Consider the following 16,788-nt stretch of genomic DNA (forward strand, 5'->3'; position numbering starts at 1 on the left):
GCATTAAAATACAATGGGGTGGGGGTTGACTGGCTTGTCGGTCTATCGTGAAGGTTCCTAATAGAATACAATTTCAATTGTTTCAAAATATATTTTGCGTACTGGTAATCCTCTACGCTACCACATGATCCGCTGAGTTCTGAATAATATGACTTAGATTTAGTTTAGTTTCATTAAATATCCTAAATGAATTCATATGTGTGAGTTCCATTTCGACACATTATTTTATTGGTTCTGTGAATTTATCATATTTTAGAAATTTTCCAACTTTCCGTAGCGATTGTTTTACTTACAATAAGTTCTTTAACCCTCTTTTTCAAATCTATCCACTATATATCTGGACTAAATTAAATATTTTTCGTAAATATTTGGCATCATTGATTATTCTTGGTCCGAATAATTTCTTCATTAGACTATGATATTCAGATAAGATTAGTATCTAGATTAATTATGAATAAATGGCTGAATATAATTTGGATATTGATAAATTAAATTACAACTAAGACGTACCTTATCACTGTATTTTCCAGTTAAGTGGTCATAATCTCTTACTTTGCAGTTATTGGCAGCTTCCTCTTTGTTATCTTTATGACTTTGTCACAGATATAGACATATGTTGAAGGCATTATAACATGTGTTTTATCGTTAGTTTCAACAGCGTTAATTTGTCTTTGCTCTTCATAAGCAGTTTATGCAACTGATTGTAAATATTCATAAAATGTAACAGCATACTTTATAAATTATGAGCTTTTGCTTTATGTGCGCTGATTTACGTAAAAGGAAAAATCCTGATGGTGTATTATTTTGTTGTCTTTATTGTACATGGTGTATTTGTCTTTTCATTTATAGTACTTACTGGTTCATTATTCGTGTCAAAATCACCATATAGAAATAAATAAACCTTTAGTTCATTCTGTTAGTTTCCATTTTAAGGAAAGATCCATCAACCTGCGTTACATCCATTGTTAGCTGTTTGGTTGCATAATATTTTGTATTCTAACTATAATTCAAGATACATCTTTAAATATCAAGACCTTGTGTGAAAGCGCATTTTTTATTTGTTTCTTTCCTCCTTATTAATTTAAATTGGTAACAAGTCTTATAAATTATTTATCCCACAATAATGACAGTTATCTTGGCCTATATTGCTTTTATTAAATATTATTAACAAATTGACATCTTTTTCTCGTTCCCTTTCTGTCATTAACAGAAAAACAAATTCATTTTCAAAGGATTCTGTATAATGTATCTTTATCAGACATTTATTACACCAATGTTTATATTTATCAAGGTTACATTTTGGGGCTGATAAGAGGAATCACAGACTGGATTTAAAATCAGTCCTTTTGCATAAAGAAAACTGTTATTGTTTTTATATTTTATTTTATTGTAGGCTTTTCGTGCTTAAAATAAGGATCAGACAAACATGTATACAAAAAGAAATGAAAATAGAGAGATAGCAAATGTTCAGCTCATGCAAATTTTCTAAATGCATAAATAACTGTCAAAATAAAGGATCGTTTTGTTTACTTTCACTAAAACGGTGTGCGAAACTTAGTGTTGCACAGAAACAACCAGGTAAACCCGTGAAGAAGCTTTCAGAATTTCTTGCACGAAGGTGAGTTGGCGAGTGCCAAAGGTTAGAAATGCTCTTGAGTGATATACAAAATGTACCATAATAAATTGTTATAAATAAAATAGAAGGAAATAAAATAGAAGAAGAAGAATGTCCTAGTTGTATATCTCAGTTAAAGTTCGCCATGTTAATAGAAATTTATTTATATATTATGATTTGCAAGTTGCAATAACTATTACATTGATACTTCACAAATCAAATTGGAGAATAATAGTGTGTGTGTGTGAAGTAAATTAAAGCTACAATCAATCAATCAATCAATCAGTCAATCAATCAATCAAACAATCTATCTATCTGTATATCTATCTATCTATCTATCTATCTGTCTGTCTATCTATCTATCTATCTATCTATCTGTCTGTCTGTATGTCTGTCGATTTCGATGCATACATGAATCTATGTATGTGTTTCTACCTGACTCTGCAAAATAGAAGCACTTTTACGAAGATGATACTACAACTTATGTTAGAAACTACACATCAGATATTATGTTTTGCAGTACATTTACGTCATCAATATTACATCCGTATAGTTGAAATAAACTTAGCTTTGTAATGTATGAGTTGCTAATGATTTAATTTGTATTGTCCCAAACGGGATTAGTTTGCAAACAGTCAATATCGGAGGTATGGTATTAAAACCTTCTAGTCAAACTGAAATGTAACTTACTTTTAAAATGCGCAGTTTTGTTTGGATACACGTCTCGGTCAAGGCTGAAAAGTGAAAAATAAATGAATTAAACGATACTTATATCCATTTTACATCTTTATGTTTGTAGATCCGACTTATTTAGGATATATATATATATATATATATATATATATATATATATATATATATATATATATATATATATATATATATATATATATATATATATATATATATATATATATATATATATCTGTGAGTGTGTGTGTTTATTACAAATAAAACTATCATACAAGTTATAATTTTTTTAATTCGTATTCTTACCCAGGTCCGCGGGTAAACGGCGAATCTCCGTAGAGTACGAAGTAAAAATTATCTAACCTATATGATAGTATTATTTGTATTAAATATTGATTCCGCATAGTATTATCAAACATTCTCTGTAGAACCAGGGATAGCACTTTCCGTTCTGCTTGGTATGTGTTTGCAATTTTCTTTCTTTTCTCTCTCTCTCTCTCTCTCTCTCTCTCTCTCTCTCTCTCTCTATATATATATATATATATATATATATATATATATATATATATATATATATATATATATATATATATATATATATGTATCATAGCCTTTAAAGTTGGTATAATGATAATGTAATTCTACTTCCCAATGCTGTTGGCATATCAAATTGTGATCCTCCCGTTGCGCACTAATGCGCCTGTAGATATGGTTATAACAGGCTATTGCATCTACACTCTCTAGATCAGTGGTGAATTTCCGCTTCTCAGTTATTATTGACATAGGAAAACAAAGAACGAAAATATCATTAAACTTCATTTTCTAAATGAATATAACCCACCCAGTCTCTCTCTCTCTCTCTCTCTCTCTCTCTGTGGACTATCGTTGGCAGCTAAGTGATATATAAACACACACACACTCATACACACATATATATGCTACGAAGTACATGTTTTTGTTATACGAGCGAAGACAATAAAAGTGTGATACTATTACATAACTTCTTTAAGATCCACATCGTAGTGTGATAGAATTCTCTACAACTGCCAGTTTTATGTTCATGAAAGTAAAACAAATATATTCATTAGACGCAAGTGACGCTTACCCTAGATCAGCTACCGATGACAGGAAATTCTGACACTCTGAAGATAGACAAATTTTGTTTCTATAAAAATCGAGCAGAAATATATATATATATATATATATATATATATATATATATATATATATATATATATATATATATATATATATATATATATATAGAGAGAGAGAGAGAGAGAGAGAGAGAGAGAGAGATTCGCTCTTCTTTCTTCTTTATATTTAATAAATCCCGTAATTGCGTAAGTGTTGGTCCGTATACCATCCCACAAACTAACTTGCATAATACCAGCTAGCAGTCGACCAGAGAAATATTGAACAGAGAAATACGAACCAGTATTCGATCAGAGAAATAACAGCCAGAACAATCGCACTCAGAATTATGGAAGAGAAATTGCTGCAGTAGAAAATCGGATTTAGAATTCAGTCAGAGAAATATTGACCAGACACATATCAGCTAGAAATCGTTCAGAGAAATATCAGCAAGAATTCGATCAGGGAAATATCAGCCATACATAATCTCGGCTAGATTTCGATCACAGAGAAATGCAAAACAATTTAATCAGAGAAGTATTAGCCAAAGCAACTCCCAGTCAGAAGTCGATCAGAAACAAATCAGTCAACCAAACTTTCACCCAGAATTCGATCGCAGAAATGCCAACCAGAATTCGATCAGACTATATCATCAAAATTAGCATCGACTGACTTCGAGCAACGGAATATGTGTCCGACAAATGCGGTCCCGACTTCAGATAAATATCAGCCAGAAACAAATAGCCACAAAGAAATGACAGCCGAAGAAAATCTCAACTAGAATTCGACCAGTAAAATGTCAGCCATAAAATTATCAGCTACAATTGTATTAGAGAAACATCAGTATAAATTCGATCAGGGAAATATCACTCAGAGACAGTTTCAGTAAGAATTCGATCAAAGAAATAACAGCCAGGGAAAGTCCAAGCAGAATTCGATCCAAAAAAGTTCCGCCACAAAAATGCCAAATAGATTTCTATCAGAAAACTATCAGCCAAAGAAATTCCAGTCAGAATTCAAACCGAGAAATTTAACCAGATCAACATAATTCAATAGGAGAAATATGACATAACATCCCATTAAGATAAATATTAGCTTGAGCAATGCCGATAAGAATTCGAACAGGTAAATAACAGGCCAAATAAATTCTCATTTAGAATGCAATCAGATAAATGCCTGCCAATTTTAAATCATACATATAAAATGACAGCTGGAATTCGATCAGAGAAATGCCGGCCAAAGAACATCACGGTCTCATTTCGAAGAAATATCATTCAGAGGTTGATCATAAAAAATAGAATTATATTTTTGGTGCAGGTTGGCACTCAGATTCAGGGAAAAAATATAGCTCTTAAATTTTCGCGTATCCCATTTAGCACGAAATTCAAGATGCTCTTGATCTTTTGCAATATAGTTTCGCTGTATAGATATACTTTTATCATATCTGGTTCTGTATCCAGCTGTTATCACGTTGTATGTGAAATTGCATTTTTCTCTCCAACCAACGCCAAGATGCTTGTCAAATCCTTTATGAATAATCTATTCAAGAAATCCTCTTTAGTTAAAACCTAGCACGGTAACTTCATCTGATGCTTTCTGATTGCCTCGACTCAGCTTGCAGAACTCAGTCTCCGCGTTTTGTGATCACTTCTTATACTAGCGTTGTGTAGGACCTCTTGACTGTTCAGCACAATAAGCACAATGTTAAAATCTATAATTGCAGAAAGTGTCCCTATGGATTTTCCCACGAGGATCTGCTTACATCATGGTGAACAATTTTTGGAAATTCGAGAAGGACATCACTTGTATTCCGATCAACATGGATACAAAGGTGTCTTTCACAACTGGTCGGCTGCTTGTCACTGACAGTCTGCAATTCATGTAGGCATCGTTAGATGACCTTGCTAAAACACGAACATGTTAAAGAATATTGTAGAGGATATTGCCGCAAACACAGTGTATGTGATTACGCGCAAGGGAGTATATCCGTAGGACTAAATCTTAGCGTGGTCAAACTTTCATGAGTCGAGCTTGCCGTCAAAATAAGCCATCTACAACAAACGTAATGAAAACGATATTTCTGATGTTGAGTAAAAACACGCCGCCACCGTATAAAGCGCTCCGAATATGAAAAATCTTGGCTCCTATAAAGATTTTTATTTGGACTCTGATGCTCACAGCTATCTTTGAAAATTGTCATGACATTTGTCTGGAATAATAAAACAAAATACTAGATCCAGCTTAGAATTTTACAAGCTTTGTTCTGCAGTGAATGCTGCGCTCCAATTGATGATGTTAGAATTTATTTTGACATTAAAATATTGCATTGCTTGAGCTTTAAATTCACTATGATATGATAGCGAAGAAACATTGTCACGAACAATACATATTTTTATGATAATGATATTTAGCTAGCTTCAAAACATATTATCAATCTAGCTGCTTCAAAGTGACGACGCATCGGATATCTTTTAGAAGTAGACTTGTCATTTCATGATCAAATGCATGAAGCCCATAATGATTATCGTCTATACTTCACAAGTAGACAGTATCAGATGGTATGCTCAGTCCTTGCATAAGACTACATAGGAACTTTGAAAGTGCCAAAACGAATTCCCAACCTGAGGAACAATACGCGCTACGTAATTCATTATTAAAATCTGCAATATTCTGATATATCGCTAAGTTCTTATCATAATGAAGGTGGCGATATATTTGTTCAGCTGCAACTTTGAAAGTCGCTTTCTCGTGATCTTGACTTCAGAGATCAAAATATATTCTCCCCTAAGCAGTAGAAATAGAAAAGGAGAGGTTTGGCCGCAGGTTTTAGTACCCTGTGTGGCGGACGTAGCCTTTCCCAAAACAATTAGGCATTATTGATAAACTTGCCGCTGTTTCTGCTGTCGAATTCATATGGTCATGACCTCTCCTCCTCTTCATTTTTTGCATTCTCTCTATTGCTCTCATGTTTTGTCTGTATAGCTCAGAAAACGTCCAGGCGAGGCCTGCGTCGCATAGAACACATAAAATTGCGACCGGATTCTTCTTTCCTATTACTACTAATGTATCATATTTCAACACATAAAAAATATATATATATGGCGATAAGCTTGCAACCGCAATGAACAGTAAAGCATTGCTAGATTTGAATGTTCAATGTGACACATGATTTTATATCCTTGTAAATTATTGTAATCCATTTTTACCACTTGGCCAAGGTGTTAAAGCTGAATAAAGTTATACATAAATATATGTAAAACCGAATTAAAGGCTTTTTCAAGGCCTTAATGAGAAAATGACAGGGATACCCCTGTCTTCTGCATCTTGGATTATATTACAATTACTTATTTATTTTAATGGAGTGCAAACCAATTAACAAGTGTTTAGTAATGCAAGGAAATGTCGTTTCAGTCAATTTATGGTGGGCTTATGTTTACGATTTTTTTATTTTTAATTTGGTTTCTTCATGTATAATATCAAAGCACAATATGTCATTTTTGAATATATACTTTAAGTACACCTCAGCTACAATAACGATCAGGTGATTGAAAAGGTACAGGTATTATTAAAGAAAGGTTTGATTGTGCAAAAATATAGAAGCAATATGTTAAGCGATTGATTGATAAACAGTAATGACGAAATATTTAATGGATAAAAGTTTTTGTTGGATTTCAATTGTTGTCCAGGAAAGGCTCTAGATCAATATAGTTGGCATCCGTTAGTCTCGAGAGACGATGGAACTGCGCCCATGAGAGATGTCCCGGTTGGTGGTTGTGCAGCGTCTGCTGTGGCTGAGTAGTCCAATGCGGGAGTGGCAGTCCCTGCTGCACTTGCTGCACTTGAAGGTTGTGTCAGGTGTTGGTTGAAGCTGCTTCTTCTTCCTCTGCGATTGTCTTTCATCAGCTAGCAAGCGTTTCTTTTCCTCTCCGGCTTTCATACCAGTGATCAGAGCATGTCGCCAGCCTGATCTGTCTAGAGCGAGCTCTTCCCAGGTGTTGGCATCAATATCAAGGGCTTTCATGTCATGCTTACAGACATACTTGAAGCGGAGATGTGGCCGTTCGATCGACCTTTTGCCAAAGGCGAGTTCCAAATAAAGAATGCCTTTGGGGATCCGTCCGTCAACCATCCGACTTACATGGCGGAGGAGTGTGATCATGCTGGGAATCTTGGCACGCTCGAGCACCTCGCTGTTTGTTACTCGATCGCTCCAGGTGATCCCGAGTATGCGTCGGAGGCATCGCATGTGAAAGGCGCTCAGTGTTTTCTCTTGTGAGGCATACAGAGTCCAGGTTTCACTGGCATACATGAGAGTGCTTAGCACGCATGCACGGTACACGGTGATCTTTAATATGTGTATATATTTGGAAATTTTAAAAAATAGACATATACTGTGATCGGTTTCCGAACGGCTGCGTGGATTTAACGCATTCTATATACTACGTAAGTGTTTTGGATATTGGTCAGAAGAATTGGGCATACGGATTTGTTTTCATTGTGTTAATTTTATTGATTAAATATGACAATCGTGTTATGTCTTTAATATAAGGCATATAAACGAGCTTTTGACTGGTGTATTGATAAAAACTCAGAACCGAAATTTGCCATGATATCATGGAACACTGAGTGTAAAAGTTTCTGATGTAAGTATCAGTGTTGCACTTTGATCAACAACTCACACAAAGGGCTAGACTGTAAGTCTTAATTTGCTTGAAAGTAGAAAGGGTATTACCTGTATGTATTGCCCCTGCATCTATATACATTATCGAGCTGGTGGACGGCTTGCCTTTTACGTCAGTTTTTGTATATTTGCTGTTTTCGTTTCCAAGAGAAAGGCGATTATTAGTTTACATTATACAAGAACTACATTCATCAATGTCTGGAAAATGAAGCAAGTGAATAAGAGTTGGTTTTATATTAAATTAATAAATATTCATTTATGTCCATACTTCAAGGGCATTATCAGCAAATGGGAGTAAACTAACAAATATGTGTATTTACAAATAATCTATAATGCAAACAAAATTTATCATGGGAGTCACTTTCACTAAAAGTCTCCTCTTTATGAAACATTTGAAACTCGATTATCATCGAAATCTATTTCTGTTTCATAACGTTGGCAGATAATCATGTTAAATCCAATCACAATTTTCTATGACATCCATGGTAACATACCAGCAGTTGACCTGGCATTAGCTAAATGCATGTTTTTATACTTATAGCAGCCATAGATAATTAATAAATTTTATGCTGGTCTACATTTCTGAAAAGGCATGTAAACGAGGAATCGTCGATAACAATCTTATTTTTGAAGGACCTAATTAGCCTAATGCTGGAAAATGCACGATGCCTGACCCAGTCGTTTCACAAAAATACTGATTTAAATCTGAACATGTTATTGCTAGATAAAATAATTGTATTACAGGTTTCACAAATGTTTAGGCTTGTACGTTTACGTGACATACTAATTTTTACTTTTATACTGCATTTCCGTCCTAATTACCACAATTATCATTGTCATTATGACTAGACTACCACTAGTACAATATTTACAAACACTACTACTACTACTAATATGACTACTAATACCCATGAAGACGCTCATCAAGTCTTATAAAGTATTTCCTCAAAGATTACAAGCCTATATTTGTATCAATTATATCATACACGTACTGGAGAATGTTATGTTTCATACACATTTAGTACATTTTTCTACAAGACTTACCTGGGGAACAATATGTTTTGCTGCTTTTTCTTTTTTGTCACATCTGCAATCAAGATTTTAAACATTAATAGAAATGAAATTAAGATTCAAAAGAAATAAGTCAGGAAGTGTTTTCATTTATTTATAACTATTTTATGATTTTCCAGACGAACAAGTACCTAAACCTGTAAACAATTAGTAAATAATAAAAAAAGAGTTGAATGTCATATTCAAAATGTCTCTAATGAAAAATTCAGTTTGGGAGAAATTTAAATCTTAAGGATAAGATGTATGCATTACTCGAACCTATTATACACATCATTATTTCCGTTATATAGGAAACTTTATCTGGAAAAGGAAGGAACATATTACAAGTGTACTTCTTTCTTATGATGGACTAAAAAGTAATTTACATGCTTTAAATTCTAGGACCTGGCCTCCTCTTAAGAACCTGCTGGAAGATTTTATGTTCTTGTCAAAGGTAGTATCCATTTGCCCAGAGAATAATGATTTTGCATTTTTATTTTTCTTCACGTGAACATATACATCTGGTTCCACTGCTGACGCCACCATTATTGACGGCAGACGAGGTTCTTTAATTAGAAAAGCTTCTTTGACAGCTGCATTCTCAGCTACTTCTGATGACAACGTGGCTGAAATAAAGAGTCTACTAACATCATAAATATTCTAACAAATGCTAAAGCTATCATTTTGTCCTGATGTTACGAATCTATAATCTTAACATATGTACCAGAAAAGAGTGATAGCAAACAAATAATTTATTTCCCTAGAATACAAAGTAAACATTTAAAAAGAACTTGCTGTCAATTAAATCCCAAATACTCGAAAAGTATATCACAAGTCCAAATGTATAAATTCCCAATTGAATTCCAGTAGAGTTCCAACTAAATTCCAATATTGAATGTGTTGATGTGTCTGTAGTCTCGAACGTGCTAATGTGCCAATGGCCTGGAATGTGGCGATGTGATGACAGCCTTTTGATGTATCGCAATAATATAATCGAAAATATCCTTGTCTCAATTAACTATAATTCCAAATTATTGTTTTAGTCCAAGAATATTATTGAGCACTTTGTAAATTAGCGTGAAGAATATTTTGAATAAATACATTCACCCAAATTAAAACTGAACACAACAAAAAGACTATGTGTTAAGTTGTTTACAAAGTAAATGTCATTGGTAAGGTGTACCATTGACATGATTTTGGATAAAGGTCAAGTATTACATACGGAAATACATACCATATAATTGTGGATAGAAACCAGTAAACAACACAAATTAGTTATACACAACATTTCCCCTCATATCGAAAAAGAAATATTTATAGAATAAAGCATTTATTTAACTATTAGTCAAATTTACATGTGATTGAAAATTACATAAGATGATTTCTTATGAATTACACAAAATATACATGAAGCTACATAATAATTCTATACACCTGAAAGTGCATATGCAATTACAGTATCTTTTCCCCTGACGTGCCTGATGTCAATATTGTATCCCTGCAACATCAGGCTCCTCCATAATAATTTCTGAATTTTGTTTTTCATCTTGCCAATGACAGCAATGGGGCTGTGATCACTGAATAGAATAATCGGAGAAGGAACTGATCAAAGTATATTTCAAAGTGTTACAAAGCCAACATCAAAGCCAAACATTCTTCCTCGATTGATAACTAATTTCTCATGCGCTTATTTAAATTTTAGAAACTTAGCACACTGGATGATCCACACTTTATTTTTCTTCCTGAATCAATACTCCGCCAACCCTAACGTCACTTGTACCAACATACATTTAAAACTATTCATTGAAATTTGGAGTTAGAAGGAACTGTGCACTCATAAGTATAGCCTTTAACTTATAAAAAGCCTCCTGACATGTTTGAGACGAATAAAACTAGGTTTTCTTACTCAACCAATTGGTCTTGGATTCGACGATTATGAAAAATATTTGAGCAAAACTTCTAATAATATCCAACCAAATCCAAAGATCTCATCAGCTGCTTTTTACTATAGGCACGGTGAACTTAGTGCAAGCCTTGACCTAAACTTCTATAGGTTTAATTAGTCCATATCCACACAGCATAACTCGCTAATACTTAAAATAATTGTCAAATTTGTATCACTGAGTCTATCGCAATATTCCCGAATGGTTTCCAGATGATCTTTCTAGGTGTCGTTTTAGATCATCTTTGATGTAAGCGTCATACTTATCTAGACTATGTTTAATCATGGTTATTTCACCGTTGGAAGGCAAACAAATCAAGAACAAGTCAGAGCTTTGATGGCGTGCAAAGTATTGACTTCCAATACTTGATAGACAATTCTAACTTTTACTGTAATTTAGACTATATTTCCAACAGAAATCATATTCTCCTTACTGAACTCAGAACGAAAACAATGTGATATTCTAAAGCGACGTTTTGATCATTTCAAGCAAAAGAACTCAGATTTTTCCCACATTATGATTACAAACGATCAGTGACAGAACATAAATACCGGTGTAGTTGATCCCTCAACATGTACATCTTATAGAATTGACCCAGTAAATCCAGTTTCACAAGCAGAAACACAGAACTAAGTAGGTTTGACAGACAAACAATATCCATCCATTCCAGACCAAATGGAAAAGTTTTATTAATGCGCATACATTCACAACATGAGCCTACATTTCAATTTTAAGTGACCAAAATTGGAATTATTTTTGAAACAAAAAACGAGCGCGTGACGAAGTTCTATATGCGCAATAATTTTGTTAATGTGTATTGATGAATCTACGGTTGTGCATTTATTTTGGAATACAACATAATTTCACTTCCTTTATTTCCTGTAATAAACTCTTTATTTATTTAACATTGGACGCGTCTACGTGGTTTTGAGTTAGATGTGAATCCATGTTATTGGACACGCAATGCTTTGTTCCGATTGACACACATTTCGTTTTAGATGCATTAATATACATTCCGTTTTATTTGACACCAAACACTAAATTGGCATATTGTAGAGCTACATTTTTAAGTCGATATTCAACGGAATCAGAAGCTTTACCAGTTGTATGCAGTGCGATCGTTAGCAAAGGTATCTGTATTGCATTGCACTGGATACAATGCTAAGGCATTGATAAATAGTACAACAATTAATAATCCCTACCTAATGCAGAGATTTGTGGAGCACCACTTAAAATATGACATGATTCGGAATTTTATTTACGTGGTCTGTTAGTGAGATACAACGTAAACACACTACTTGACTTTGAAGGACACTTGTAGGTAAAAGAGCAATGATGAGTGCGCGAGCAGGTTCGCTCGATCTGCTCACTAGTAGCCACTGGTTTACACGTTTAGTCAATATTATTATCTGAAGCCTGATTTTTATTCACGGAAGACATGATATTCGTTAAGAGATCTGAAAAGATGCTCACTGATATCTTTTTCAGTAATTACAGCACGTATAGAACAGATATGGATCGATAGTTATAGCTCCTGGGATAACAAGTCGCTTTTAAAACGAATAGATGGAAGCAAGAAAGAATATGTCATTAATAAAAGAAAATCATTTAAGGGACAGTATACCGTTCCTTTATCAAAATCTCCAAAGAAATAACTAGCTGACGCTTGCTGTAACACACATTGCGTCGCAATACAGACCACTAAAGGAGACAACAGATAAACAATAAGATGACAAAATGCTAGTGATTTCAAGTAGAACTATACAAATAATATAAATCATGAAGACGCTTTTCGTTCTGTCAAGCAATACAATATTGTCCAAATAGGATGGATTTCTTGATCTCATGACTTAGTTTGTATATAGTATATACAGTGTGTTTATTAGCATAGATAAACAATTAAAGGAACAGGAGATTTAGAGATCAGTAGATGAAATCACCTTTTACAATAGGTAATAATTTCAAACTCAACAAGAAATTTGAAACAAAATATTGAAGCTGTCAAAACTAAACCGACAGATTTTTTAACAACCTCAAAATTTCATATTGTTAAGGAAGTACCTTTGATATCTCCAGTTAAACATGTTTGTATTCTCACTAACATTTATTTAATGAAGTTCCTACAACTACTCTCATTTAGTTAGATCTTGTATGAGTTTTATTTATACATTTTACATTTTGCATAAAGGTTATTCCTGTAACGTACGTTTTATCTTCTCTTTATTACCCTCAAGTATCTGCTCTGATTTCCATTGTTCTTTTTCTAAACAAATTGCTACCTCTTCGGGTGAATCTCTTTGTTCTCCTTTCACTCTTTTAAGTTCACTTTAAACTCCTAAACTGCAGCAGGCGAGTTCTTTATTGTCATCAATTGTACAAAAAAAAATGCCTGAAGCAAAAACACAAGTCAAGAGTTTCTCTAAAATCTATAAAATTATTGTTATGCATATCTATACTGTGTGCTTAATTTTTGTCAATGAAGATTGCAGAGAGTTTGCCTACCTGATATGTGTCATGGTTGAAATTGGAAAACAGGATATTTTTTCCATCTGAGTTCAATGTCATTGTAGTTTAGAGTTAATATATGTGATTCCGGTAGAAATATTTGTGTAAAGGTTTGTAATTGTAACGCTTGTTTGTGTTTATTGTTTGCCTTGTCTCTGTTTTCTATTTGCAATTGAAAGAGTCAGAATTGAAAGCGCTCAGTCTAGCGAGAAACTAGGTTTGCACTCTTCGTTGTCAGTTAATTGCATTTACCTTAATCAAACCCTGACACACACGATCCCCTGCCGGATCCAGTGCACTTGACAGGACTGCTATTCGCCATATGATTTGTAATTTGTAGTCTGTGTGTCTGTCTGTTTGTCTATCTAGTCTGTGTGTCTGTCTGTTTGTCTATCTGTCTCTCTCTCTCTCTCTCTCTCTCTCTCTCTCTCTCTCTATATATATATATATATATATATATATATATATATATATATATATATATATATATATATATGTGTGTGTGTGTGTGTGTGTGTGTGTGTGTGTGTGTGTGTGTGTCTGTGTCTTGAACAGATTTAACTAAGATATATTTTGTTCCTAACTCGCGCATCTATCCAAAAAAGCTACAAAAATGACCTATCTTTTGGGACAAGCTTTCATGTATATTACACTTCTATATTGAAGTAGGATGATGTAAAATGTGATGAAATAGTTGAAGACCATAGGAGGGAGGATGATAAAAAACAGAAAAAGTATGGAATTTGGGCCTATTTTCTGATGAAATTAAACACATAATCTTTCTACATTTTTGTGCAAGAAATAAACGACTTTAGAAAATGTCTTTATTAACTTATTATTTGTATTATTATTATTATTATTATTATTATTATTATTATTATTATTATTATTATTATTATTATTATTATTATTTTATGAGCACAGAATTACTGCTAACGAAATTTGATGTTAACGCAAAATGAGAATGCACCATGATATAAAATATGCTGTTGTAGTTTAAAAAGTGGTATTTATCGATAAAATAATTTGTTATGAAGAAATTTATCATTCATAAATTCAATAAAATATAACTTTAGACAGATATTAAGATCTACACGTATTGATAAAAAAAATACAAGGTTTCGCTTTATTATTATTTAGACTGAATATTGTAAAGGACACGTGAGTGTGCATAGGATAATCTTAAAGCTGTTGACTTCAACCTTGTATCTAGAGTTTGATAAAAATAGAGCCTGTAATGGCAAACACATACAACACCTTCTGTACCATACACTGTTATTAGCAATGTATTATATCAGCTTGTGCTCATGTTGACATGAGTATGAATAAGGTATATTGCATCAGAGGTAAATTATCGCGTGAGTGTACGAAAATCCCCATTTAACCAATATTCATCAAATCTTATCATGTTTTCCCTTCAATGTGTATGTAATGAGAAACCCACTAATAAACAGCTTGAAGTTTGGATCTTGATATTTTTTCATTGTATTCCCAAAGTGACCACATTGACAAAATGCCAGTGTTAGCTTGTGCACAACATCTTTATTATAATGCAATGATGATGCAAGAAATTCAATTAAAAGGTTTGTTAGTGGTATCAATTATATGTATTTATAAGCTGAAGAAAGAAAAATGTATTAGGACTGATCGATTCAGCTATCCCATACAAAAAATGCTCAAAATGTCAAATGGATGTCACTACCTATATGATCTAATATCAGAAGAAGAAAAAACTACCAGACATTTAATTTTTAATGTCCTTACTGGTTATGCAGACAAGATAGTTTGTCATCACTGGTGATTACATTTAGATTAGTATAAAACGCACATAACATGATATAAGTCACTTTTCTTTTCTTCACAAATCTTAATGTCATTCATTATTGCGAGAGCCTGGAACCAGTTCGAATTGTTTTCTCACATGAACTGTTATGCGGTGGTTTGCGTCCTTTGTGAACAACAGTCGAGATCATGTTATTTCTCTCAACTGAATCAGTCATGGTCTATCTAAACATAACAATAAAGACCGTTGAAGACTGATGTTACAATAAGAACATAAGAAATAAAACTGCCCAAAATTGTCCAGCTCCACGAATTTACATACAAGCATAGGTGAGGAAAAGCATTTCCTACCTGACAATTTTCAAATATCCCATATCGTAAAAGAACCTTCCTGACCTAGACCATTCAATAGGAAATAACTGAATTCTTCTTAGAGCACACCTGACACCACCAACCAATGAGAAATTACCCCAAAATTGACAATATGTTTACTACTAGCATTATTAGTAGTAATTTTTATCACAACTGTTTATAGATCCTATACAGATTTGTCACTCTAAATATCTTAAAATAGAAACTACACATGTGCAAAAAATTCAGCTATAGACAATAACTAAAACTTAAAGTCATTAATAACATTACACAAATTATAATATATTCATAACACTATTTATTAGTAGAGACGTGTAAGTTACATTCTGTAGTACATATCAGATCAATTTATGTTCATTGCCGTTACTATCTCAACAATACTTAAATCAGAAACACGCTGTCGATATTCTAGCAATTAAGAAAAGTACGTTTGTTCACAACTTATCTATGCAAAATATAGGAGTAACCATTGTTGAAACGGATAGGATTCATAGCGATCCATTTTAAGAATGATGTGATCATATAAAAAGTAAACCGAAAAACAAATGACATTCAACATAATATGGAATCTTTACTTTCGTAAAGACTTTTAACCCTTTCGTCTCATTGTTGATTAATTATTGGATCTCGATTAGTAAATGTGGTTTTTAAATATTCATTTCCATTTGCCATTTCTTGATATTCATTTTGCTCTTGTTTTAAGATTTAGAATAACTTTAGGGTCTTCATTCAACTTAATTTTGGACATACATGAAAAAATACAACTCAATCTGATCACGTGGTTACAATCTGACTAATGTCCGATTTTGTCTTGGAATATTGTTAAAAGCTTCAAGATAATAATGTACGCCCAAACTTGAATTCCTTTCTACTTTCTTTTTCACTTTTTTCGTTGCAAAAATACGCTGTATACGTCATCGATCAATATTGTTGTATCCTGCAACACAGGTGGTTGAATTGGTTTAGACTTATAAACAGACGCTAGAACATTCAATGGTTTTAAATATTTGTATAAA

The 16,788-nt window shown here is 33.1% G+C and overlaps 2 protein-coding genes across 2 annotated transcripts in view; both read right to left on the minus strand.

Annotated features, from left to right (window-relative positions):
- LOC149800904 (uncharacterized) overlaps positions 1-9,271 on the minus strand; it is a 28,782-nt gene extending 19,511 nt beyond the window's left edge. Inside the window, exons 1-4 of the mRNA XM_089954229.1 lie at positions 9,165-9,271; positions 8,172-8,251; positions 3,411-3,447; positions 2,306-2,349 (exon numbers count right to left, since the gene is read on the minus strand). Coding sequence (XP_089810355.1) covers positions 2,306-2,349; positions 3,411-3,447; positions 8,172-8,251; positions 9,165-9,229 — 226 coding nt within the window. The 5' untranslated portion in view covers positions 9,230-9,271. The remainder of the gene's footprint in view (positions 1-2,305; positions 2,350-3,410; positions 3,448-8,171; positions 8,252-9,164) is intronic.
- A 259-nt stretch (positions 9,272-9,530) lies between these two features.
- Positions 9,531-16,788, minus strand: part of LOC149800905 (uncharacterized) — a 51,952-nt gene continuing 44,694 nt past the window's right edge. The window contains exon 13 of the mRNA XM_089956751.1: positions 9,531-9,796. Within this exon, the coding sequence (XP_089812877.1) occupies positions 9,531-9,796 (266 nt within the window). The remainder of the gene's footprint in view (positions 9,797-16,788) is intronic.

The sequence above is a fragment of the Sinohyriopsis cumingii genome, chromosome 4 (genome assembly GCF_028554795.1).
Source record: "Sinohyriopsis cumingii isolate HCF-2022 chromosome 4, ASM2855479v2, whole genome shotgun sequence".
Classification (NCBI taxonomy): Eukaryota; Metazoa; Mollusca; class Bivalvia; order Unionida; family Unionidae; genus Sinohyriopsis; species Sinohyriopsis cumingii.